The sequence below is a fragment of the Crotalus tigris genome, unplaced genomic scaffold (assembly GCF_016545835.1).
Source record: "Crotalus tigris isolate CLP2741 ecotype Arizona unplaced genomic scaffold, ASM1654583v1 scf7180000019364.2947544272:3078424, whole genome shotgun sequence".
NCBI classification, from domain to species: Eukaryota; Metazoa; Chordata; class Lepidosauria; order Squamata; family Viperidae; genus Crotalus; species Crotalus tigris.
This window is the reverse complement of record NW_024097500.1, coordinates 1133366-1157879: the sequence shown is the minus strand read 5'-3', so window position 1 is coordinate 1157879 and position 24514 is coordinate 1133366. Positions and strand designations below refer to the sequence as shown.

General features: G+C 46.4%; 2 protein-coding genes across 10 annotated transcripts in view; one reads left to right on the top strand and one right to left on the bottom strand.

The window, feature by feature from the left end:
• Positions 1–385: 385 nt before the first annotated feature.
• On the top strand, positions 386–23536 carry WDR76 (WD repeat domain 76). Of its 6 annotated transcripts, none has more exons than XM_039362069.1 (13): positions 386–762; positions 1232–1287; positions 2753–2882; positions 3239–3331; positions 3418–3461; positions 3545–3698; positions 5864–6019; positions 6288–6502; positions 8582–8731; positions 10040–10093; positions 10576–10724; positions 12038–12096; positions 23405–23492. In XM_039362069.1, the coding sequence occupies exons 1-12, from the start codon at positions 586–588 to the stop codon at positions 12070–12072; spliced, it is 1413 nt and encodes a 470-aa protein (XP_039218003.1). In that variant the 5' UTR covers positions 386–585; the 3' UTR covers positions 12073–12096; positions 23405–23492. The 6 variants fall into 6 exon arrangements, with proteins under 6 accessions (XP_039218003.1, XP_039218001.1, XP_039218005.1 ...); XM_039362067.1 differs by having other exon boundaries at positions 387–762; positions 10576–10776; positions 23405–23495; XM_039362071.1 differs by lacking the exon at positions 12038–12096 and having other exon boundaries at positions 387–762; positions 23405–23536.
• Positions 11747–24514, bottom strand: part of FRMD5 (FERM domain containing 5) — a 39172-nt gene continuing 26404 nt past the window's right edge. The window contains exons 8-15 of one of the 4 annotated variants that reach the window (XM_039362062.1): positions 23370–23458; positions 21360–21423; positions 19941–20032; positions 17876–17950; positions 17362–17430; positions 17089–17195; positions 14142–14476; positions 11747–13962 (exon numbers count right to left, since the gene is read on the bottom strand). In XM_039362062.1, coding sequence (XP_039217996.1) covers positions 13915–13962; positions 14142–14476; positions 17089–17195; positions 17362–17430; positions 17876–17950; positions 19941–20032; positions 21360–21423; positions 23370–23458 — 879 coding nt within the window. In that variant the 3' untranslated portion in view covers positions 11747–13914. Of the gene's footprint in view, positions 14477–17088; positions 17196–17361; positions 17431–17875; positions 17951–19940; positions 20033–21359; positions 21424–23369; positions 23459–24514 lie in introns of all 4 variants that reach the window. The other 3 variants (XM_039362063.1, XM_039362059.1, XM_039362061.1) reach the window with 3 other exon arrangements.

Genomic DNA, 24514 nt, shown 5'->3' with positions numbered 1-24514 from the left:
ATTAAAATGGACGGTTTGTATCCCAAATGATGCAGTGATGAGCAGCAGCCCTTTGAGCAAGGGAGTTTGGCAAGACAGAGATCACCCGGTGGCCACTAGTCCTAGGCGGGGGGGGGGGTGCCTCTCCAGGGCCAGAACAGCGGGGGGGGGGGCTCAGTGAGGACCTCAATTTGAGGCTGCCAACAGCTTGGGGGGGGGATCATGGGGTCTGTCTTCCACCCTGCAGCCCCTGCGGTCTTGCTCCTCTTCCGGGACGGCGCTTCAGGCAGAGGGGCGGGGGTCCCAGGGTGGTCTATCCAGCTCAGGCGGCCTGCAGGGGACAGAAGCATTTTTGCAAAGTGTCTTTTTGTGCCCCCCCCTCCATCACAGGCAAGGCCTTTATAGAGGGGGCGGCAGGACTTCATCTGAGGAAGAGGAGCAGACGCCGCCTGCACGCGCCGCGGGGGGAGCGAATAGGCCGCGCTCCCTCCCGAGGGCGACGCCGCCGGAGAGGCCCCGCCCCCAGCAGCCCCCCCGCCGGGCGGCCGGAGGTCGGGCCCTCTGCGCCTGCGCACGCGTCTGCCGGGGTGGCGGGAAAGCGGCTGGATGGCGGCGGCGTCTGTGGGCCTCGGAGGGGCCGGAGCGGAGGGGGACGAGGCGCCCGAAGGCCCGCTTCCCTCCCTGCGGGGCGGCGAGGCGGCGCAGCTGTCGGCCTACGAGAGGAAGCGGCTGAAGAACATCTCGGAGAACGCCCGCTTCTTCGCCTCGCTGAAGCTCTTCGAGGTCGGTGCGGTGGGCGAGGCGCCTTCCCCGGGCAGGTGCGGGAGGCGCTCCGGCCGCTCTTCGCGAGGGGCCGTGAAGGGGCTGGGAAGAGACGAACCTCTCCCGCCTCTGCCTTGCGCAGCGCCGGTGGCGGGGCGGACGGGCCCTTCCCTGCCCAAAGAAGCGCTTCAGCCGCGGAGCCGCTTTGCTGGCTTCTGCCCTCCTGGCGCCGGGATGCAGGCCAAGATTTGTGGGAGGAGGGGGGGAACGGCTTAACGTTTAGGGCTGGCTTGAGTCTGCGAAATCTCAGCAGGTTTAGATCTAAAAGCCAGCCCGGGGTCGTGCGCGGCTGCCCGGCCGCCATCGCCTTGGCCGCATATTCTTCATAGCATATGTCACATCACGATGTCAAAAGTTTGCCATCTTAGTTTTAAAACAATGTGTTGAAACATTGAAAGTTCATGCTTCTCTGTTCTTTTTCTCCTTCAAGTCAGCTGCCAGACTTCGTAAAATGACCTTGAAAAGGAAGACACCAGGAATAAAGAGGTAAAACTGTATATTGCATGTCCATTAACCCATGGCAAAGTTCAGATATCTAGCAATCCCCACAGAAATCCAGACATCCCCACCATGGGAAATGTTCTTGTTGGCAGGTGACTGTGGCCCTTCCTGTGGTATCTGTGGTAAAACTTAAATTTAAAAGGTTACATTTTATACAGAACTTAAATCTCAGTGATAAATATAAAACGGTTTATGATTGGGGTAAGGACATGCTGAAGATATATAGGCTGAATACAAAAGTGAATAATCAACACAGCAGAACTATGATGGTAGTTGCCTAAAGAGAATGAATTGCAAAATATGAAGGAAGAGCAAATAGATTGGGAGGAAGGGAAAGTCAGGATCATTACATGAAGTTACTGACATCCTCAAAGGGGAAGCAGTAAGGACTGTGGAAGTAAGAATGGACTGGGGTAAGGTGGAGTGAACAGCATGCATCACATGGGTGGAAACGAGAAAAGGGCACATTTCCCTCCCCCCCCCCAGTATTTTTATGTCTTGGCATAATGATGCTTATCTTACAAGAGAATTTTGTAAATCACATGAATGTACTAAACTGAATGTATACACATACTAAATTTCAAAAAAATGAAACTGCCTGCTAGGATCCCAAAGCAGGACAAATAACTGGGAAGCAGCACTCAATGATAATTCTTAAAGCTGGGAGGGGGAGGGGGGGGAGGAAAATTGGAGGACAGGAAAAAGGCCAAATAGAATAAGTGCCGGGGGCAGGCACAAAGGGAGAAAACTATCAGTAGATTGGAAATGGGTACCTTTCACTGGTGGGTAGCCATCTCTGTGGGCTGAGCCTGAGTTCTGCTTACCAGGGGACAGAGCCTGGTGGCTTCCCTGGACACTTGCAACTCAAATGCTCTTTTAATACTGTCCTGCCCTCTGCAGCTCACAGTGAAAAATGCATGTAGACTAGTCAGAAAAAAGAGTTATTTAGAAAGAAGCACAAAAGGATGGATCTGTCCAAGAATCTTTTAAATGCATATTTTTACTACAGATCTCACTCTTTAAGAATTGTAAATGAATATTTTAAGCAGCATCAGCAATACTATGTTAAGGCTTTTTTTTTTCTTTTTGGTCCTGGATATTGGCTGGAGGAAATAATTCACTTTCTAGGGAGGACCACATCCTTGGAGAAATCTGATGGCTCCCTCTGTGTCGTACCCCAGTGGAAATGATCCACACTCATCTGCTTAGGCAGTTGGGGAAGAGTTGCAGGGCTCTTGGTCTCCAGCCTCAACTAGCCAAGTTCATACTGAATTCTCATCTTCAGATTATTCTGCTGTGCTGTGTAATGTCACAGGGAGGAAATGATAGTAGAAAATACAGCGAGAATGCAAGTAACTGAAAATACCAATAGGACATAGCCAATGTTTTCATGATGTGAATGTATTCTTGAAGCACAAGATTTAGAGGTGCCCTTGTATTGTCTTGGTAGAGTTAAGTCTCCAAAGGCAGAAACTAAGACAACTTGTCGAAGATCCATGCGTTTGCAGAGAATAGATCCACTGGGCATTCCCCTCCCGGAGCCAGAAGCAAAGCTGGAATCTCCTATGGAAGAGGAGCATGTAAGAGGCTCAGAGGGGAGAGTGGCAGGTTAAGATGTGCTTGTGCTTGTACCTCTGGGTGACTCGAGGGGCTTCTGCACTTTGGCTGCCAAAGCTTTTCTGACTGAGAGTTGTCCTGTGCAGGGACTTCTGATCCTAATGGATGGTCTTGGATTTCCATTGCTGCCTCACTGAGACTCGGGTAGTAGCTTTGACTGCATCTTAAATTTAACTTTGCTCAAGTGACTTGGATTGTGCACACAAAGCAAAATAATTTGAGTAAGAATCTGTGTTTCTGCTTGCTGCTTTTTCTGTGAACCTCACTGATAATACACAACACAATTAACTGTTTTATATATCTTTTTCTTTTTTGAAAGTCCCGATTGCCACCTGGACCTCATCCAATGGTTGCTACTGTTCAGGAGCCAAAAACTGACACGTTTCTCAGCATGTGGGCAAAAATAAGCCAGGTATTTTTAGAATTCACTAGTACGCTTGAAAGAGAGCCTGCACACAATGTAAATAATTTCTGCATTGTTTTCCAACCATTAACTAGGTGGAAGGAAAGAAGAGTGAGAAAAGCTCATGTAACTTAGAAAGGTAACTCTGAAATTAATTCTAACTTGCTTTTTAAAAATTTGTTTGCTTTGTGTTTAAGCTAACATATTCATTATTTTGCCCAGTTACAAAATTCATCTCCGTGGGATGGTCCTCAGAGAAGAACATGTTGCAAAAGTGGTGAAAAGCCGGATTTATTCTGTGGCTGTCCATCCATCTGAAAGCCGAACTCTGGTGGCAGCTGGGGACAAGTGGGGAGAGATTGGCCTCTGGGATTTAGTAAGTACTTCATGTTTCATACTCTTTGTAGCAATGTTTTATTATGCTTTCAAGGTAGCATAAAGTAAGGCTTTGATGTTAGGTAGAAACAGTTGAATGTTTAGAGAAACAAGGTATCATTTTGAAGTGAATATTATCAACCAGGAAATGATACTCAGATTGGCCCTCCTGCTATTCAGACTGCTCCGTTTCCCTCTCACTTGGCAGGATTTTGATAGCCAAGCAAAGAGGTTTGAACTTTGTTCCAAGACAGTGTTTCTCAATCTTGACAACTTTAAGAGGCTATGAACTCATAGAGCAAAATGGACATCGCCAACAAACTTGGAGTGCTTGAGTATGGTTAGGAGGGCACTGACTTTTCTAGCCTGCCCTATCTATGTTTCCTGGTAAAATACATGGGAAAACATAGGAGGAAAATTCCACTTAGGGTTAGGGTTAGGGAAAATTCCACTTAGGGTCTAGGGTTAGGTCACACATGATGAACTCATAGAGCAAAATGGACATCGCCAACAAACTTGGAGTGCTTGGTATGGTTAGGAGGGCACTGACTTTTCTAGCCCGCCCTATCTACGTTTCCTGGTAAAATACATGGGAAAATCCCATTGGAGGAAAATTCCACTTAGGGTTAGGGTTAGGTCACCATGAACTCATAGAGCAAAATGGACATCGCCAACAAACTTGGAGTGCTGGGGTATGGTTAGGAGGGCACTGACTTTTCTAGCCCGCCCTATCTACGTTTCCTGGTAAAATACATGGGAAAATCCCATTGGAGGAAAATTCCACTTAGGGTTAGGGTTAGGTCACCATGAACTCCTAGAGCAAAATGGACATCGCCAACAAACTCAGAGTGCTGGGGTATGGTTAGGAGGGCACTGACTTTTCTAGCCCGCCCTATCTACGTTTCCTGGTAAAATACATGGGAAAATCCCATTGGAGGAAAATTCCACTTAGGGTTAGGGTTAGGTCACCATGAACTCATAGAGCAAAATGGACATCGCCAACAAACTCGGAGTGCTGGGGTATGGTTAGGAGGGCACTGACTTTTCTAGCCTGCCTTATCTACGTTTCCTGGTAAAATACATGGGAAAATCCCATTGGAGGAAAATTCCACTTAGGGTTAGGGTTAGGTCACCATGAATCCGGAGAGGAAAATGGACATCGCCAACAAACTCAGAGTGCTTGGGTATGGTTAGGAGGACACTGACTTTTCTAGGATGCCTTATCTATGTTTCCTGGTAAAATACATGGGAAAATCCCATTGGAGGAAAATTCCACTTAGGGTTAGGTCACCATGAACTCATAGAGCAAAATGGACATCTTGCTGGGGCTGTAGAATGGGGAAATATATGAGGGGGCTATAAATGGAAGATTAAGTGGGCATTTGGCTGAAGGCAGGTTTTTGACTTGGATGCCAGCCCTCCATTTCCATTTCCCACTGCGTGGCAGAAACTGCTGCAAGGTCTGTGATGACTTCCTCATAGAATGATCTATGAAGATCTTCTTACGGTTGCAGTGTGTGGGGTCATGTGATCACCTTTTGCTTCTTACAAGCAAAGTCAGTGGGAAACCAGAGTCACTTAACATGTTACTAACAATTGCAGTGATTCACTTAGCAACTATGGCAGGAAAGGTCATAAAATGGGGCAAAACTCACTTAACAAACATCTTACTTAGCAACACAAATTTTGGGCTCAAAATTTCAAAAGCTAGTTATAAGTTGAAGATTATCTATACTCCACAGGTAAGAGTCTGAAGGCATGACCTGGAACTGGTCCCAAAGAAAGGAGAACCAGTGTAACGTGGCACCCCAAATCTCAAGCCCCACAGAAGGTCCTAAAAATACCATGATAAACTTTTCTGAAAGCCCCTGGGAGATCAAGGAGCATCAGGATGAATGCACTGCTCCCACAGACGATCTGAGTGAAAAATAGAAGCATGCTGCTCTCACAAGGATTTTTTGTTTTGGCTTACCCGAAACAAAAAAAGTGAAATGTTCCCACTTTTTGAAAGTACCTGCCTTGGGCCTGGATGGGGCTCTCTGGCTGGAGCACAGCATTCATGTCCCTGTGTGAGGACATATTCCTCTTTTTCCTACTATGATTTCTGTTGCTCATTGTGAAAAGCAGGACAGTAACTGTGGTGCTGCTCTGGTTTGTGTTTTGCAGGACTACGGTTTAGAAAATGGAACCCACATCTTCATACCCCATAGCCAGGCAGTCAGCTGTTTGCACTTTTCTCCCGTTAATCCTGCTCATCTTTTATCTCTCAGTCACGATGGCACGATACGATCTGGAGATGTAACTCAAAGAATTTTTGAGGAGGTGAATATTTCACCCATTAAATATTAGAAATCCTATAATGCCATGTTTGGAAGAGACCCTAACCCTAACTCTTGTGGATAATCTATTCCCAGGCCTCTGTCTGCTGTTATAGTAACCTTATACAGTAAGTTTGATTTCTATAAGTGAGCCTTGAAAATAGATGGAAGTTTAATTTCAAGCTGTTATGAAATGCAGGCGTCAAGTCAGTAGCTCAGGCTGAATGATACCTCAAGCATAGTCTAAATGGAAACCTCTTTTTCATTCACAGATATATCGAAACGAGAGCTACAGCCTTTCTTCATTTGACTTCTTGGCAAGCAATGCCTCTACTTTGGTTGTAGGAATGTGGGATGGAAGGGTAGCCATAGTGGATCGGAGAACGCCAGTGCCATCCCCCGAGATCTCGGTAGATCTTCATTCAAAGACGAGGACGGTCCACGTTCACCCTATCAGTAGACAGTACTTTGTTGCTGCTGGGGAAAGGTAGGTTCCCGCACAAACGCAAAAGTGCTAGGCTGGTGGCAACAGGGAAGGGCCACCCGTTTGATTTAGAATAGAATCTAAAGAAAAATGTTTTGTGTAATGAATAAAGAATTATCGTGTGGCATAGTTGTTAGAATCCAGAACTGCAGGCTACTTCTGCTGACTGCTGGCTACCTGCAGTTCAGCAGTTCGATTCTCATCAGCTCAAGGTTGATTCAGCCTTCCATCCTTCTTGAGGTCGGTAAAATGATTGTTGACAAGATGCTGACATTGTAAAATGCTTAGAGAGGGCTGTAAAGCATTGTGAAGCAGTGTATAAGTCTATTGCTAGTGCTAAGTGCTATTGGAACTTGTTTTGTCTCTTACCTGGGGCGTGATTGTTGCACCAAAAAGTTTATCTGCTGATGAGATTAATAGTGCCGAGGCTCCAAAGCTAGGCCCTCATAAGATCCTTTCCTCCCTCCCAGCTCAAGGCCTGCTAGAAGAAAATATGCGGGGACAGAATTATTGCTCCTCTGCTCTGTTACAAAATAAAAACTATCTGTAACAATCCAGCCCCATGTCCCAGAAAAACCCACTTTTTGCACAATGTGTTTCCATGTGAAGGTTCCCACAGTGGGGGAGGGCGATGTGAACCTACTGCAAACAGAATCAGAAGTATAATTGAGCAGCTGACAGAATCATAGAACGGAAAAGAATCTTCGAGGTCCTCTAGTCCTGCCCCTGCCAGAGCAGGAATCTCCAAGGCATCTCATGCAAATGGATGGGGGCCCAACCTCAGTGATGGGCCTCCTTGACTCCAGGAAGCAGACTGTTCCATTGTTTAATAGTTCTCACTATCAGGAAATTGCTCTTTATTTTAAGTTTGGATCTCCCTCTGTAAAGCTTACACCAGTAAGTTCTTGGCCTGTCTTTGGAGCTGAAAAATAAATCCACACCCTTCTCCTTGGTAGACCTTCAAAAAGGAGACACGGCTAACCTTTCTCCTCTTACTCTTCTGTAGTCTAAATATAAGAGTTACTTAAACAGCAGTTGTTAAGCAAATGCGTGGGCATTAAGCAAAGCTATGAATTCTTGTGGGCAGTTTTTATCAGGAACTTGCTAAAAAAGCTGGAAACCATAAAAAAAACTTAAATTATGGTCAGGTGACCATGGAATGTTGCAATTGGTGATAAAACTGGTTGCCAACTGCCTGAAATGCAGTCATGACTGCAGACGTGTGCACAGCATCAAAACTCTGGAACTGGGCCGTAAGAAGCTTTGGGAGGGGGCATTGTTAAGTTTGAAAAGTCGCTAGGTGGCTGCTCGCTTAACAAGGACTATCTGCACCTTTATAGATGCCATGGTCTAGGTCCCATCCAGACATGGGTTGCACTCAGAAGAGTAGCAGTCACCCATGTAGCTGCTCCCAGCGGCAGTGTGTCGTGGTCATAACAAGCAAGCCTGTAGGCTGCTGGACTTCGCACCAACTGAAGTTTTTGAGTGGTCTTCAAAGGCAACTCCATATAAAGCAAATTACAGTAATCCATAGACAAGGTGACCGTCTCCAGAGTCACTTACTCTGGATGTAGTCCTTTGTTCCCAGGATACAGAACCTTTCTGCACTCTTCCAGTTCTGAGTACCCAGCCCTGTGGCTTTATCCCAAAGCCCTCAGCCCAGCTGGGAGCTCCATCACATACCTCAAAGTTTGTTTAACAAGACTCAGGCTGGTGATGCAACACACCAGAAAAAGCACAACGTGGGCTGAGCAGGTGATGCACAGGAAAGTAGGAAAGAAGCGGTAATGAGGAGGACGCCCCCATTAAATTCTAAAAATGTGTTCAAGAATCCTCTTGGCCTTTATCATCTCTGAAAACCTGTTTCTTCACTCCCAGCACACAAGGGGTCTTCCTGAAAAGCTCCCTTGCTTAGATTCCTCACAACCAGGAACTTGAGTTCTCCGTGAGGAGAGAGGTGCATTCTTTTTGCTTAGTCCCACTTATCAGGAGTGATGGGAGCCGATTCCCTACGCAGGGTCTTCTGATCTTTGAAGAAAATGTGCAATCCTGGTACATATCCTGTGTCCATTGCTGTTACAGAAACGTCAGTATTTATGATGCTCGGCACCTGAAGAGCAAAGGTCAGCCGGTACTGGCTCTCAGTGGACATACCAAGAGTGTTGCTTCGGCTTATTTTTCACCTGTGACTGGAAACAGAGTAGTGACAACTTGTGCTGACGATACACTGAGGTATGTGTGAGTTGGCTTTGTATTAGAGTTTGCTTTTGGGAGTCTGCCTTCTAATTTTTTTTCCCTGCAACTCTCTACAACCAAAATATTCTATTTAGCAGGACAAAACGTCCAGGAAAATTGCTCAAGAAACCCTCGTGCCACCAGATGTCTGTTGAGACAGATTTGCCCTCACAGCCGTTTCTCTTTTTTCTTTGCAATGTGTGCAGAACAAAGAGAGCTTGTTGGGGGGATGAGACAAGAACACGGTTGAAAGATGGGGTGGCGAAATGCTAGAGGACTCAACAAACAAACCTTTAGACCCTTACTGTAAATATTGTGAGGAATCGAGCAGTTCTGGTTCTGCCATCGACCATCAGATTCCACGAACAGGAAAGTCCAAATAGGAGTTCACAGGGCGAGAGGTGCTTGAATTCACTTCCCCCATCTGGGACCAGGTGGCATCTGCCCCAAGGAAGCAGAGGAAAGAGAAATGGGCAGCAGCAGCAGCAGCGGCCTCCTTCCCAAATGTCTCTGGATGGACTTTCATAGAATCTGCAGCTGAAGAAAAAGGGGAGAAGAACCAGTTGCCACAATGGGGGCCCACACGTGGGCACGTGCTACCACTCGGTGGTGGGGTTCCTGTTTTTTTTAACCAGGATTGCTCACTGCTGTTTTGCTCTTTTCAGCTGCTCCAAGAAACCTGGAGCCAGCAGGGATTGACAGCTTAAAAAACTATTTTGATATCATGCAGGATGGAGGCTGAACCATCAGGGGATTCCCAAATGCTCAGAAAACTCAGGCACTGGGATGAGCCATCTTAAGGGAATCCTCACCTACGTAGAGATCAAGGTCTATGGAGGTTCTCAGTCATCCAGGTCATAGTTAACCCAAAGATGCTTTTTCACGAGGCAACTGGACTTTCTTGGTTTTCTTTGAAGACATTTTGCTTCTCATCCAAGAAGCTTCGTCAGCTCTGACTGGATGGTGGGGAACGGAAAGATTTATACTCCTGCAGACAGCTGTTCACTTGCATTCTTTTAGCGAGTCGTTAAAGCTACCTGGAAGCTTACCTGTGTCTTCAGGGTCACCTGAGTGGTGCAAATGGGTGTGGTGCCTTCTTGGAACTGCTGAAGGGACTGTGTGGTAGACAGGAGATAGATGATGTCGGATCTCTCCCCCTCTTGAGAGAGGGATGTCCAATTTTGACCTAGATGGCCTCTTTGACCCCTCTTTCAAACAGCGGTCCTCTAAATGTCTCAGTTCCCTTAAAATCTAGTCCAAGGCTGGGATTTGTTCTTTGGCTAAACTCTCATTTTTGCCTTACAGGATCTTTGGAACTCAGTGTTTATCATCTTTAGCTCCGATTCTCACAACTATTCGGTGAGTTAAAACAAGGAGATTGACTTAGTGTAGGTAGTCCTTGACTTATGACCACAGTGGAGCCCAAAATTTCCACTGCTAAGCAAGACAGTTAAATGAGTTTTACCCATTTTACGACCTTCCTTCCCACAATTGTTAAGTTAGTAATATGACTATCAAATGGCTTCCCCATTCATGGTTACAAAAGGGGATCACATGACCCCAGGACATGGCAACTGTCATAAATACACGCCAGTTGCCAAGCATCCAGTTTTTTATCACGTGATTATAGGGATACCTCAGTGGTTCTAAATCTGAAAAATGGCCCTAGGTCACTTTTTTCAGTGCCATGGTAACTTTGAACGCTCACGAAATGAATGAAATTGCCTAAATGAACAAAATTTCCCACAGTGAACAGGCCATGGCATCCAAGTGCCATTCAGGAATTTGAAGGGCAAGTGAGCAAACCCTGCATTCATTTCTCTTTTCCCTTTTCTGAACAGGCACAACAACAACACTGGTCGATGGCTGACCAGGTTCCGGGCAGTTTGGGACCCCAAAAGGGACGACTGCTTCGTGGTGGGGAGCATGACCCGGCCGAGGCAGATCCACGCCTTTCACGCCACCGGAGAGCTGCTGCATTCCTTTCTGAGTGAGGATTATCTTAACTCTGTTTGTTCCATCAATTCCTGGCACCCCACCAGGTACATTGTTGCGGGTGGGAATTCCAGTGGCCGCCTGCACGTCTTTAAAGAGTGATAAGCATGCTAGAAACAAATCAGGGTTTGGTGTTTAGTTACTCCTTATTTCGCTTCAGGGCACAGACAGCTACAGACTAATAAATATGTTGCATTACATATCTGAAGATGTCCTCTATTGCTACTAAGTTGGACATTAATAAGGCCCAGGTTTGTCATTTTGGGATTGTAACTTTTTGAACAGGTTATGAGAAACTGTTCGTGTCAATCACAGAGGCTTATAAATCTGTGTCACAAACTGTGCAATAGATAATACCCCATTTAGAAGTTAAATGCTGATACTTTTGTGATAAGAACTTTAAATGTGTATTCAAAAATGAATAAAAAGCACATTTTGATATTTTTAATACAAATGGCATATTTATATTGTCTATTCCTAGTGTTGATTGGAAATTATAAATGCTCTGATCAGAAAAATGGCTCTTACAAATCAGTGGGGGGGGGATGGCCCGTGTTCGTAAACATCTTTAAAAAATACATTGGTATAAACAATCGTATAACCCCCCCCCCATGTTATTCATGCTTCTTTTATAGTGCCCCTTAAACATACTTAAATGTTTTTAGTAATTGTACACAATAATTTCCCAATTAAATTGCTCAAAAGGCATTTTTTCATCATAATTAAGTATTTATTTAAATTTGAAAATACTTCTATATGGAATCAATGGTTTGCACTAACTACAGGCTGAATATGTAGAAAAATTTACATCTTTGATGGAAAAATGTGACATATAGTATTTGGCACATGAATTAACATCTATATTATGAAAATGAAAATTTCACATTTTCAGATAAATGACCTTTTCCTGCTTCAGCGTGCAGCATGTTAGTCCTCATTCAGAGTCTGTTTCCTCTGATACAGCAACCTGTGGAAATCCCCCCAAGTCATACAATTGTGATTTGGAACGAATGAGCAGTGAAACATGAAACAGAAGGCCGAAGGGTTGGATAAAACCCTTGGCAGAAATAGAGCTTAGTCCCCCAGTGCATTCTGCAGTGCACAAGAAAAAGTGTCCTTAATTGGGCCCAGGATTGTTTAGGGTCAATAGCTATCTAAGAATGACTTCTCCCCATTAAAGTTTGCATCTTGTCTATTAAAAAAATGTATTGCATGAAATAGTTACAGGTAGAATTGGACAGGTTTGAGGCATGAGAAACACCACCAACAATTAACACGTGAACGTTTGTATCTTTCTCTGGAGTGCAGAATTACGACATGAAAACTTTCCCCCCACTGCATAGAAGCATCATTTACTACAGACTGAGGTAGGAACACCACACTAGAAGTTTTTGTTGCTTTGTTGCATAAAACATTATAAATCCTTGGATAGCTCCCTCCATCTTCTCATAGACAATACAAAGTGTAATGTTATCTGTTCCTCTTGCAAAAACCACAATTGCTTCTGGCTCCTGAGAGGCTGGCCGTGGTATTTAATGGTTGACTCTGAGGTGACTTGACCGGGATCTTCGCTAGCCAAGGTGCATGCACCCCGTGTATTGCTAATGCTGTTAATTGTGCTCTTTTTTGAATGCGAATGACCGGCTGTGGAGGAAAAGTTAATGCGCAAAGTCCCACCTCCGTGGCCTCCTTCCCATGGGTTCTGGCAGTGCTTCGGTTCTGCTGAATTCGGAGGGCCTGTGCGCATATATGTGGCTGCTCGGGCAGAGTCAACATCATGAAACCAGCCTCTTGAAACATTTCTGATTAGATCCCCAAACGACCTGAAATCTCTCCCTGAGATGAAATAGAACCCTTGCCAGTCAGATTCCGTGCTCTTGCTCTCTTCCCGTGTGTTATTGCTCCCTGTACAAATGAGCTGCTTTTGGAGAGTACTCTCTGGGTCACAAAACAAAATACAAAAAAGTCTGGATTTCTTTTGCTTTGGAGATTTGATTGTTTGATTGTTCTCTCGATGGTTACTTGTCATTTCTCCTAATTTTCATTTTAAATAGCACAAAACAGCCCACTTTTTAGAAACAATGGATGGTTTATGCAGTGTTAACACGTTGTTCTAAAACATTTGTAACCTTGTGAGTATCTGTCACTTGATATCCCAACACTACATTTATCCAATTTATAAAGTAAAAAAACATTTGGTTCATTAACAAAATATATTTTTTCTTAAAATATAGGTTGAAATAAGTTCTTTCATAATACAAAAAATTTATAGTTTACTGTGGCAGAATCTCATTCAAAGAATGCAGACCGGATGATTACTACTACAGCAAGACTTCAGAATCAACAATCAGTTGCACAGATTGACTCTTCCCATCTATACCAATGCCTGCTTCCTTTGGCTGCCAACTATTCTAAGAAAAGGTCTCTCTGGGATTGTAAAGGCCAAGGATTGAAATTCACCAAAGACAGATTTAATGGCCATTGCGCTCTATGCTAAGGGAAGAAATAAATTTATGCCTGCTGACTTCCTCTCATAACAATCTATTGCTTGAAAAGAATTGGTAATGCTAGATGATCTCACAATATTGGCATTGGTCCTATCATTCTCCCCTCCCCCCCGTCGCTCCCCCACATCAAGCCTGGTAATTGGTAAGGAAATAAAACTGCCCTATTTTCAGTGTCCATTTCCAAGATGGAAGTGCTGTGCACAATGGCAGTTTTAATAAAATAATACTATATTATTAAACTTACAACTCAGTAGCACCATTACAAAAGCTCCTGCATAAAGTAACAGCTGTCTTCGTGAACTGGCGTCCCAGCTGAAGGCTGGCGTTTAGTCCAATGATAGTAATAATAAAATAAGCTCTCTCTACTTGAAGTTTCTGCAATTAACACCTCTACGAAAGCAAAAGTAAATTTGAACAGTGCAGAGTAATCTGAATGTTGGAAAGCAGAACTTTGAAGGAGCTTCCCACCAGAGGACCTGCAAAGAAATCGGTTGCATGGTGAGTTTGATCCTTTTCTTCGGCTGGGAAGCTGCCCTCCTGGGCCGCTTTCAGTCATGAGAGGAGGACTTAATTTATGTGCTGATGGCGCCACGATGAGCCCCGTTTTCTGGGAATGGGCAGCAGGGTTCTTCCACAGTCCTCCTGGCTACTTACTAGGAGGACAACTGCCTTCAGGTATCATTGATCAGGCTGAGTACGGAGTGGATTTTGCAGGCAAACCATCGCCTGAGGGGACAAAAGTATTGATAATGGAATTGTTCAAACTCGGGGGTCTGGCGAATATCACGGAAAAAGGCAACGTCAAGGTCAGACTCCGTAAGGATGATCAGGAGAAGGAGCAAAACAAAGAGGAGTCCGACTGTCACAAGGAGCAGACGGAGGACACTTAAAACAAACTTATTCACCTGTTCTGACTGGGCTCCTCCACTGCTGCACAAGGCGCGGAGGTCCCTTCCCAGCTCCTCTGCCTCCCCCGCTGGAGCGCCAGCTTCCGACTCCTCTTCCTCTATGCTGCAAGGGGCGCCATTAACTGGCCGGGACAGCAGCATCAGTTCCAGGCTCTCTTCGGCCACCGGAGTGGGCAGCACGCTGTATGACGGACTGTAGACCTCATCTGAGATGACTGCCACACGCTCGGTGCTCTCTGCCCTGCCGCTCCGCAAGTGGGGCAAGAAGGTGTCGCTGTGGGAGGTCGACCTGACCGGGGTGGAGTGAGCACTGTCCCGCAAAGACTCCAGCCCTGAAGGAACGGAAGAAGAAGAAGAAGGGTCTGGTGGCAGAGCCACAAACTTTTTTTTTTTAACTTTGCAGCTTTCTGCTAGCAGGAGGTCCTATAGGAAAACATAAGTATTGCAAGTTTAATTAAGGATAGGCATTGATGAGTTGGTTTGATCAAAAGAAGCTGCTAGAGGAAGAATTTCTGTAGAGATGTAGTAATTTCTTATAATGCAACTCCACCTCCTCTTTTGTTAGTTGTATTTCTTTCGAACACTTTATATCCTAGCAGTACATCCCAGTCATGAGTTTCACCCCACCAAGTTCCAATAATGGCAGCTATATCATACCTGCCCTCATATCCTGTTTGTTCCCTAAACATTGAGCATTACTGGGTGTGCTTTCTACATCTCCTGTTTTATATCTTGAGTTTTCCTTCCTTCCCATCATTCCCTATCTCCTTGTTTGATTGGTTGTCTTCTGATTTACGCTTGGGATCAGGTCATTTTGTTGGATAGGGCCCATTGTTCAAGTCTGTCAAGATCTTTTTGGATCCTGAGCTTGTCTTCTGGGCTGTTGGCTACTCCTGCCAGCTTAGTGTCATCTGCAGATTTGATGAGTTCCCCTTCAATTCACTCATCTAAGTCATTGATGAAGATATTGAAGAGTCCTGGGCCTGAGACAGAACCTTGTGGTACCCCACTGCTTACTTCCCTCCATGTGGATGTAGTACCATTAAGGACTATTCTTTGAGTACAAATCCATCTGGTATATCCCACATTTTTCTAGCTTACCAAGAAATAGGTTGAGGTCTACTTTGTCAAATGCCTTACTGAAATCTAAGTATGTCCATAGCATTTTGCTGGTCTGCTAATTTAGTCACTTTGTCAAAGAATGAACTAAGATTGCTTTGGCATGATCTATTTTTAACAAACCCATGCTTCTAGTTATAACTTTGTTTCTAGATGTTCACAGATCCGTTTTTTGATTATTTTTTTCAGTATCTTCCCAGGTATTGATGTTAGGTTGATTGGTTTATAGTTTCCTTGGTCTGTTTTTTCCCCCTTTTTTGAAGATGTGAACCACATCAGCTCTTTTCCAATCCTCTGGTAGTTCACCGTTGCTCCAAGATTTTTGAAGGATATGATACAATGATTCTGAGATAGCATCTGCCAGCTCCTTCAGAACTCTGGGATGTAATCTATCAGGTCCCGATGACTTCATCAAGGTCAGACTAGTGATCTCTTACCATTTTCTTGCTTATATTAATTTTTATTTCTAGTCTGTATTTTACAGTCATGCTTTTGGTAGGTTGGGCTATATTTTTTTTTTTATGTGAAGACAGATGCAGGTTAAGCAGCTCTGCTATCTCTCTACTGTTTGTTACTTCCCTCTTTTTTAAATTATCTTTGACTTTTGTTGCAAGTCTTTGTTTCTGAGCCTTTGCTTTCCTGATTTCATCTTTGCAGATTCAGGCTATCTGCTGATATTCTGCCTTAGTTATGTGTCCCTCTTTCCATTTTTTGTAGTTGTTCTCTTTGTCTTTCAGTTTATCAGAGAGATCTTTGTGCAACCATACTGGTTTCTTCATAAGGACTGCCTTCATCCTTACCTTATGTGACTGGTTATCTAGTGTTTTTTGCTTGGAATTGGGTTCTATAAGTTGTGAAGATTGCCACCCTCCCCCCTCAATTTTAACTTAAAGCCCTTTTGATAGGATGAGCCAGTCGTTTTCCAAATATATTGTTTCCAGGATGAAGAAGGATGAGGTTCGCCCAGAGCCTTTGGTCATTCCAATTTGGTATGTGAAGCTGAAGCCTCAATTCCTGAGTGCTTTTTTCGATACCTAGTTCCAAAACTCATTCAAATCTATAACAAAGACATCTGAGCAATAGAACAAAATGAACTCCAGTGAACCAGAAGCACTGTGTTGCTATGTTCTGCAGTTGTCAGCTGCCTGTCTTTGCTTTCTTTGAAGTTTGCTAGCAACTGCCATAACCAGGAGGGAAAGAGTGCTGGATATGTGAAAGAATCTTGTGGGAAATTGGGGAGCATGGACCCTGACAGGAAGCAGAGGTGCGAAATCGAGTCATCTTCCTGCCTTCCAGGACAAGGGCCTTGGGAAAGGAATTTGCTGTGGCACTGGAGGCACCATGTTCCCAAAACATCGGAATAAGACCTGATTGGACTGCTTCCCCCCCCCCAAGGGTTTTGGACATTAGAGATGGCTTTTGGTATATGATTTTCACACAGCTTTTCTTTAGCGCTCACGCTGCACTCAACATCTATAGCAAAAGTACCTTTTCTCTATCAGCTATAGAGTCATGGGTTCTTCTTTCCTAGGGAGTAAGTTGGGGCCAAGTCTGACAGTAGTCCTTGTTCAGCAACTGTCTTGTTTAGAAACCGTATGCAAAACAAGTGATGAAAAAGTAACCTTATGGTCTATCCTCACATTTTCAACCTTTGCATGACAGCAAAGCCAAGGAAAGCTGAAGAAAAATTGTAAATACAATCATGGTTTCACTTAGCAATTGTTTCTCTTAAGCGATTAGTGACCAAGTTGCTGGTCCTAAATGTGGTTGCTAAAGGAGGACTACATATATCAACCATGATCACCAACCTGGGCAGCCAACTCACCTTCCATGATGGAGATGTGGACAGCTCTCCTCCTGGTCCTGGGAACGCTGCTGAGCCTGGGTCCGTGGGGGATGGAGGGGCAGCTCCGGCTGGGAACCAGTCCAGCCCTGCGAAAGAAAGGAAGGGTGCAGGGCAGAGGCAGCCTCCCCTTCCCATCACAAGGGTGGGGTCTGGAGGAAGGTCCATCACGGGTCCTACTCCCACCACCGCTGTCTTCATCCTTCCTGCTCATGGTGGCCCTTTGACTCTTTCACTCCTCTGCAGCTGCCTTACCTATGTATTTCTGGAGGCTCCCTCTTAATTTTGGCACTAGACTCCATCACTTCTTTGGCAACTCGGCCGCTGAAAGAGATTGGAGAGCTGAACAGGTGACAAGCGTGGCAAACGCCCAGCCCGAGATTCTGCTGGCAAACTCCACCCGTCCTGAAGGTCAGGAGCACGGCAGTGCTTCTCCATCCTGCGCAGAGTAGATCTGCAGCATCGCTCAAGGCTATTGCCTGATCCCTGGTAATAACCGGACTGTCTACAATACCTGGAAAGCGTTTGACTGGGTGCCCAGCTTGGCAAAAGTGCCTGGGCAGCCTTGCCAGTTCTGGAAGAGCCAAACGGTGGCTCTGTGTGTTGTTGGGAAGGGGGGCCCTGGAAATGCCAGGACTGAATGGGTCCAGCTCAACTCAGGAGGCTTTGCTTTTGTGCTGTCACCTCCCTTAATCAGTTCTCAGGCTTCACACAACCAGGTATGTGTCAAAACAGATCCAGCAACAGCCCCTTAAGAGTCCTCATTTACCTGTATCGGAACCGGCTCCCTTTGAAAAATAAGTTGCTGCTGGAGACGGTGCGAACTTGACTGGACTTCTCCAACCTGAAGCAAGAAGGACAGGTGGGAAAAGGGGTTGATCAGCAGTTGCTTGGCTTTTGAAAGGGCTGCGATGGAAGGAGCTGTTTCCCTGCTGAACATGAAGCAAAGGCTCGGAGAACTGGCATAAAGAAATGGCCCCCTGGGGGAGCGACTGGCTTGTGTGCTGCTAATGGCCACGAAGCAGAGAGGATGGTTTCTCTCGTCCTATGGGAGCTGCACCTGTAAATCGGCACAGCTCAGAAGCGCACGTGTGGCCAGCTTTGAGGCTTTCACAATGCCCGTTATGGACACGCAGGTGCCTTCTCAGACTTGCCTGGGTGCCTTCTCAGACTTGCCTGGGGGGCCTCGGGGGGAGCTTTTCCCAGTCAACGCCAGAGTCATCTAACCTGGCCAGGATTCATGGCACTTCTCCGTCTTCATTGCTGATCCCAATTGCTTTATGCAGAGCAACAACCCAGCCAGAAGTTGTGGTTAAAGTGCAGCCAGCCTGACTCCTGTAAGGCTCCCTGTCTAAAGGGGGGGGTCTCCACCTGCGAAGCCCACCCACTTTTCACCCTGATCTGCAGGGCACCTGCCTGGCAGGAAGAGCCACAAAACAGACTCCACAAGGCTGCTCCACTATTGAGACAGAATCTCTAAAGCCCAGCTGTGTTTCTCTTCCCACGCTGGACTCCTATGTGACTCGGGGCCATCGCATTCCTTCTCTGGCCTTCTCTATCCCACTTGGCGGAGTCATCACTGCCCGCTGTCCAAACTGCCATCCTCAGCTTCAGCCTGGCTTTGCTAGATGCCAGTCTGGGGGGGGGGGAACTGCAGTGAAGGGGGCAACTGAAGCTACTCATCGGCCTTCCCAAGACCCAAGCCAGAGACCTGGCAGGGGAATGCAACCACTCGCCATCTGGCCCACAGATGCAGGGAGCACTTCCAAAAGAATTCCTTTGAATGTGACTGGACAATAAGGGACAGGAATGGGAAAGGGAAAGTTAATTGGGGAAACTTCATCTGCAACCTTTAGCTCTGGGTTGATTTACTGCAATTCACTTCTAATAAAATTATTCTTTTTGCAACAAAAAGAGCCAAGGATCATTTCTACTTGGGGGTCCACCTCCTCACCAGACAGTGCACGGAGAATGCCAAGGGTCGTCTCCTTGATCTTCTGAGCTACTTTGAGGGGAATCCATTTCATAGCTGAATTTAGGTAGCACTGATCCAGTTGAGATTTATTTGACTTAATAGAATTGGTGATTATCTAACCTGGGAATCTATAGCAATATGTGGAAAAGCTGCACATTAAATTGCAATGTTAATGTGTTATTTTGGCAAGCCTGCAAGACTACTCAGGATTTGGTTGGTGCACGTGTACAATATTTGGTGTGGATCTCTACAAATTGATTTAGAATAATTAAAAGCTGTACTTTGGTATGTGGCATTAGCTCTTAAAACTAAAGCAGAAATATCTCGCCTCTTCCAGGACACGCATCAACCTCAAAGCAATTATTGTGGCCGCTTTTCAGCCCCTCCCTAAAAAACCCAGAGAATCGGTCAGATAATGCAGCCCACGGCTTTCGCCTTAGTACAAGGGGAAAGGAGTGCCTGAACACAAGATTTCCAAGCAGGTCCAGGCACCACACAGAGCCACAGGAAATTCATGTGATGCAAAAGACAAGGTGACTTGGGACACGGACACAAGACACTTGTGGGCAGCAGATGCTCTTCATAAGAAATTCTTTCTCACAGACGCTTTAGTTTCTCAGGCTTCTTTGCTTTGGGAGATGGGAAGACTTCCCGGCAGAAGCCAGAGGGATCACCCACCAGATTAGGTGCCCATTGACAGAGCAAGGTGTGGCTGCAGCAGAGAAGCGAATCCTGGACCAGGTTTCTGCAAGAAACGTCACTGCCACCTTGGGCTGAGTGGCTGGGCTCTGCACTGGCAACGGCTGCTACCATTCCTTCCTAAGGATATAAAGAAACCCTGGAAAATACATCTACTCACTTATAAAAGGCTTGATTTTCAATCCCACACTTCCAGAGATGCTTGCAGGCTTCAGGAGTTGGAGCAAAATAGGTCAGAACAATTTTCTTTTCCTGCCAAAATCCCAGAAAAATCCTTACGGTTAATTTATAGGTGTTCTTAACACTGTTTGAAAGAAAGCATTGAAAATATAATTGCTAACAGAAACATGGTTTAAATCCAGCTCTGTTGCAAGGATGCCTGGGGGGGGAGGAGGAGGAGGAGGAGATTGTTCACGATTGAGATAGTGGGTCACATCCAGTAGTAGGTCAGAACAGGAAACTAAGTCCACACTCACAGTGTGGCTAAAAATGCTTTTATTTGAGGTGGGCTCTAAGAACAGAACTTTCTTAGTTCTGTCCCTCTGATTTTAGGGCTCCTGCTCCTCGTTATGGTCCAGTGAATTAGGGAGGAGCCTGATGCATTTCCAAATGTTATCCAGGCATTCTAGATTTAACAATTATTTTAGTCCCTTTTGCCTAGACGGTTAGGGTTGGGGGATCCTGCATAGCTCTCTTCATCTTCGCCTTCCCCATTCTCTACATCATGCCATCAAGGTTCTACCCTGTTTTTTAAACAGGGCAGATGGCCACCATCTTGACTTTTTGACAAAGCAGACCCCCTTGCTCTATTGGACAGCGAGAGCCTGGAAAAACAGGCATCACTTGAGTAACTGAACTGGGCAGTCTTTCCTGGACCCCAATATTTATGTTTCTCCCCACCCAGCACTGCCCTGAACTCCTCCTTATTCCTCTGCCTCCCCCCCTCCCTGTCTTTGAGGAAATGAAGTGGGAGGTGCAGAGTGTCTGCGGGGGGGGGGGAGGTGTAAGGATTGATCTTGAAATGTGGTGGAGAAGAAGATAAGTTATAGTATTCCCTCTGCCTGGCAGTAAGTGCAGCCCTTCAACTCCCAAAGGTCTTCCAGTCCGGATTCCAGCCTCAGCCCCCTCGTGGAGTTGGGGTGGCAGAACCCTCTCCACGTACTTCAAGCCCCACGGGACTCCGTGCCTGGGCTGTGATGTTCCTCGCAAGGATGAGAAGGCTGCTCTAAGGGGCCAGCAATTGGGATGGTCCTGGAGGTGGCCTGGAGAGCTTTTTCTCCATCCAGAGGGAATGCTCAGCCTTCCACAAACCCAAGTGGGTGGATCGATCCACACTGTGGCTCCATCCCTTTTGAGCAGCAGACCTTTGATCAAGCCGGCTCTGGGCTGGACTTCTCTGGGTTCAATTGGAGCCTAGAACCAAGGAAGCATTCCAGATTCTCAGCCTGATGATTGCTTTCGTAAGGTAATACAGAGTATAACCTGGATCCACACAACTTGCTGAGATATCTTGGGTGATCTGCAGACACCGTTGGATTTGTTTGATCTCATTAAGCAGATCACTTTGGAAGGCACTCACCTCTTTCTGACTTACGTATAAATAGAATGTCTTGCCTTCAAATTTCATTTTGGCCACTTCGTTCCTGCAAGCAGAAGAAAAAGCACTTCCGTGAAAGAGGAAACCACCTCAAAGTCTGGGGCATTGCATGACAAGGACAGGCCCACACACAGCGTGGAACAGGCTCTGGCAAAAGGCAGATTTTAAATTAAGCTGCACAAAACACAAAGTTAAATGAAACTTCTTTTGGAAAAGGAGAGCAGTTGCAGATCTAAGCTGAAGGTGTATGGCTCAGGGCAGGGGTCCCCGGCAGTGGGGGCGAAAGGCATCTCGGCCTCAAGGGGGGCAGCAGCACCTGGTAGCCTGGCAGATTTGGAGGTTAAATGGAGAGAGCCACGCATGGCTGATGTGAGCAGAGGATGAATTATAGGGCAACCGGATCCAGAGCAGGCTGAGGGGGTCTGTAGGTGGCCGTGCCAAGAACATGGACAATGCAGACGAACGGACAAGAGGGTATATTTGGGGGCACCAACTGAATATTGCGGGCACAAATTACATGGAACAGTCATGCAGTGTACTGACCAGGAAAGGGATTTAGGGGATATTGTAGAAAAATCCGTGAAGCTCAGGATGGAGCTGCAGTAAAAAGGGCAAACGGGATACTGGGGCATATCAACAACGGGCTACAAGACAAAGCAAGAGAAGTGATACCAACTACACATCACGTGGACCAGTTCATGGCCAGACTGTTCCTGGGGGAGGAGGGGGCCCTTGGCTGGGCCTACGAGAGCAGCGCAAGCCCCCCCCAGGACCCCCGTCTGTTCTCAGCAGCACAGAGCCAGGGCAGCCCCTTCCCCAGGGGCTCAGGGCCATTTCCCTCCCTCTAATGGAGGAAGCCAGTTCGATTCCAGTTTAAAACCTTTGATCCCTTCCTTCAGAAAGTCCCTTCTTTCAAGGTCTGCGGCCTACCTTGGCTCTGTCTTGGATGCCCACCGGTTGCAGCAATGGGCAGACGGCTCCTGTGCCGTTCCCCAGGAGCAAAAAGCCCAGTCCAGCCGCCCCCTTCTTAGCCTGCCGGCCAGTTCAGGTCTTGCCAGCCTCCTGCTCAAACGCAGGAAGGCCAGCTTTTTCCCAGGACAGACGTTGCACACCCTGAAGAGGGCAGCTTTTCCTGTCTATTCATCCTGTACCCACAAGCCTGGGAAAATTAGGCCTCCTTTTTTGTGGCCGTGGGAACTTTTCTCGGGCTAAAAAGACACGGAAGCCTGACTGTCACGTGAGGCCAGAGATTTAGAACTCCCCCCTGCCTGCTAGGCTCCCAGTCCGGGGCTGACTCTTGTCTACACACACAGGGAGTGATTTGTTGGGCTTCACAGTCTCTCAGTCTGGGTCTGCACCTGCACAAAGAGTTCTCCAGAATTTCTCACTTTCCAGGACCGACCCTGGGTCTCGCAGCCTGCCAGCCTTCTTTGCTGACCCAGAGCAAGGCAGAGACTTGAAGCATCCCATCAGGAGGGAAGACCCAAAATCCCTTTGGTATCACAAGGCACTTTTTTTTCCTCCTAAAATTGGGAGGACAGATAGAAATCATATACTAAAGGATTGCAGGTTGACCTAGGAGACCGAAACACCCCACATCTCAACATCCAAGGGAGAGTAGCTTTCCGCCCCTTCAGTCGATTTAAGGCCCAGCTTTTGATCCCAGAAGCAGAGGCTGCCTTTGGAATAAACTGGCAAAGGCTGATACCAGTCTGCCATTTCTTTTTCTAGGAAAGTGTTCCACACTGTCTGAGGAACAGATGAAGACCAATGGGGATGTATCTTAGTGTGCTCAGTTGCAAAGAACACCATAAAAGAAGCAAAGATAGATTGCACATTGCTCTTAAAGAATCAAAAGTAAAAATGCTAAAATGATTTGGTGTGCAACTGAGTTGATAGAATCTGGAAGGAGGCTGATGGTGTCAGTATATTTGGGAAAGCCTCCCTTCCTCCTGTGTAACGGTAGGAACAGGTTTTTGGCACAGAACTCACCATTTAATGAAGTGGACTCGCTTGTTTCCTTGCAGGACCACAAATCCGAAAGGCGTGAAGGCCAGAAAAGCAGCATTTCCGGACACATCCTGCAACACAGCAGCAGCTGCTCACCGAGCGGTGCCACGATTGAAGACAAACTCCACGCTCGGTGGAGCTATCCAGCCTCTTCGGCCACCGGGACTCCAAGCTGGATGAACACCGAGGCTCTGCAGCTCTTGAGCCCTGGACATCGCGTCCCTCCCCCTGGGGGGGTCAGGGTCCCCAAGCTTCTGGGAGCCCCTCCAGCATTTGGCGGTCTCCGGGCCTCTGACCCGAAGGGGCCTCTTGCATGGCCTGCCTGGAGGCCTCACAGCCCTCTTCTCCCAGTCACTTGGGCTGCTTTATTGATGGGTAGGACCAAGATGCTGGCTGCACATAATGCAGACACCCAAGGTCCCAGAAAAGAGGACTGACTGTCAACCTTTCAAGGAAGAGCAGACAGGGAGGCCAAAGTCACTCACGCAAATGTTACTTTTCGGTAGGTTTACAGTGACAGAATCCTGAAAGGCTGCCTATGTTCCCCTCCCCGCTTTTGAGATCCTTTCTCAAATGACCTTTCTGCCCTGGACCCCAATTTCTTTTCTCTGAGCACTGCCTTGGTTGTTCCTACTGCCCAGCACTGGGCCCCTCTTGTGCCCCACTGGGACATGAAAAACCTTTGCATCTTAAAAGTAAGTCTCAACTTGAACTGGGAACCATTCTTAGACTGGGATCATTGCTCAGATCTTTGCCATAATTGGGTTGAGTGGTTAGTTCCCTGCCAGCTGCTGGATGGAAGGCAATGGGAAGAAAGAGAAAGAGAGAGAAACAGCTGCCCACCACTTTCACAGCTGGATCCTGCCCAAGTCTGAGTCTCAAGTAATCAGTGCTCACCAGCCTTAAATTATGGTTGTTTCTGTTGCATAAATTATATGTTTAAGTAAGTGGTTTAAAAATTGGAGCAAATGAAGACAATGCCAAAGACAACAACAATTAAGGCCCAGAATGAGGTCTCACTGTAATAGGAGGTCTGCCCCTCATCCCTGCCCTCCATTTTGGGAAGGAAGGATTTTGCTAATTGCTCAGGCTTTTTTCTCATCCCAGAGTTCTTAAACTCTTATTTT

Excerpts from the sequence above, each read along its gene's own strand:
- WDR76 (XM_039362065.1), top strand. The coding sequence starts at position 586 with ATGGCGGCGGCGTCTGTGGGCCTCGGAGGGGCCGGAGCGGAGGGGGAC. Across the intron at positions 1,288-2,752 it reads AAGACACCAGGAATAAAGAG|AGTTAAGTCTCCAAAGGCAG; the intron begins GTAAAACTGTAT and ends TTGTCTTGGTAG. Across the intron at positions 3,332-3,417 it reads TGTGGGCAAAAATAAGCCAG|GTGGAAGGAAAGAAGAGTGA; the intron begins GTATTTTTAGAA and ends ACCATTAACTAG.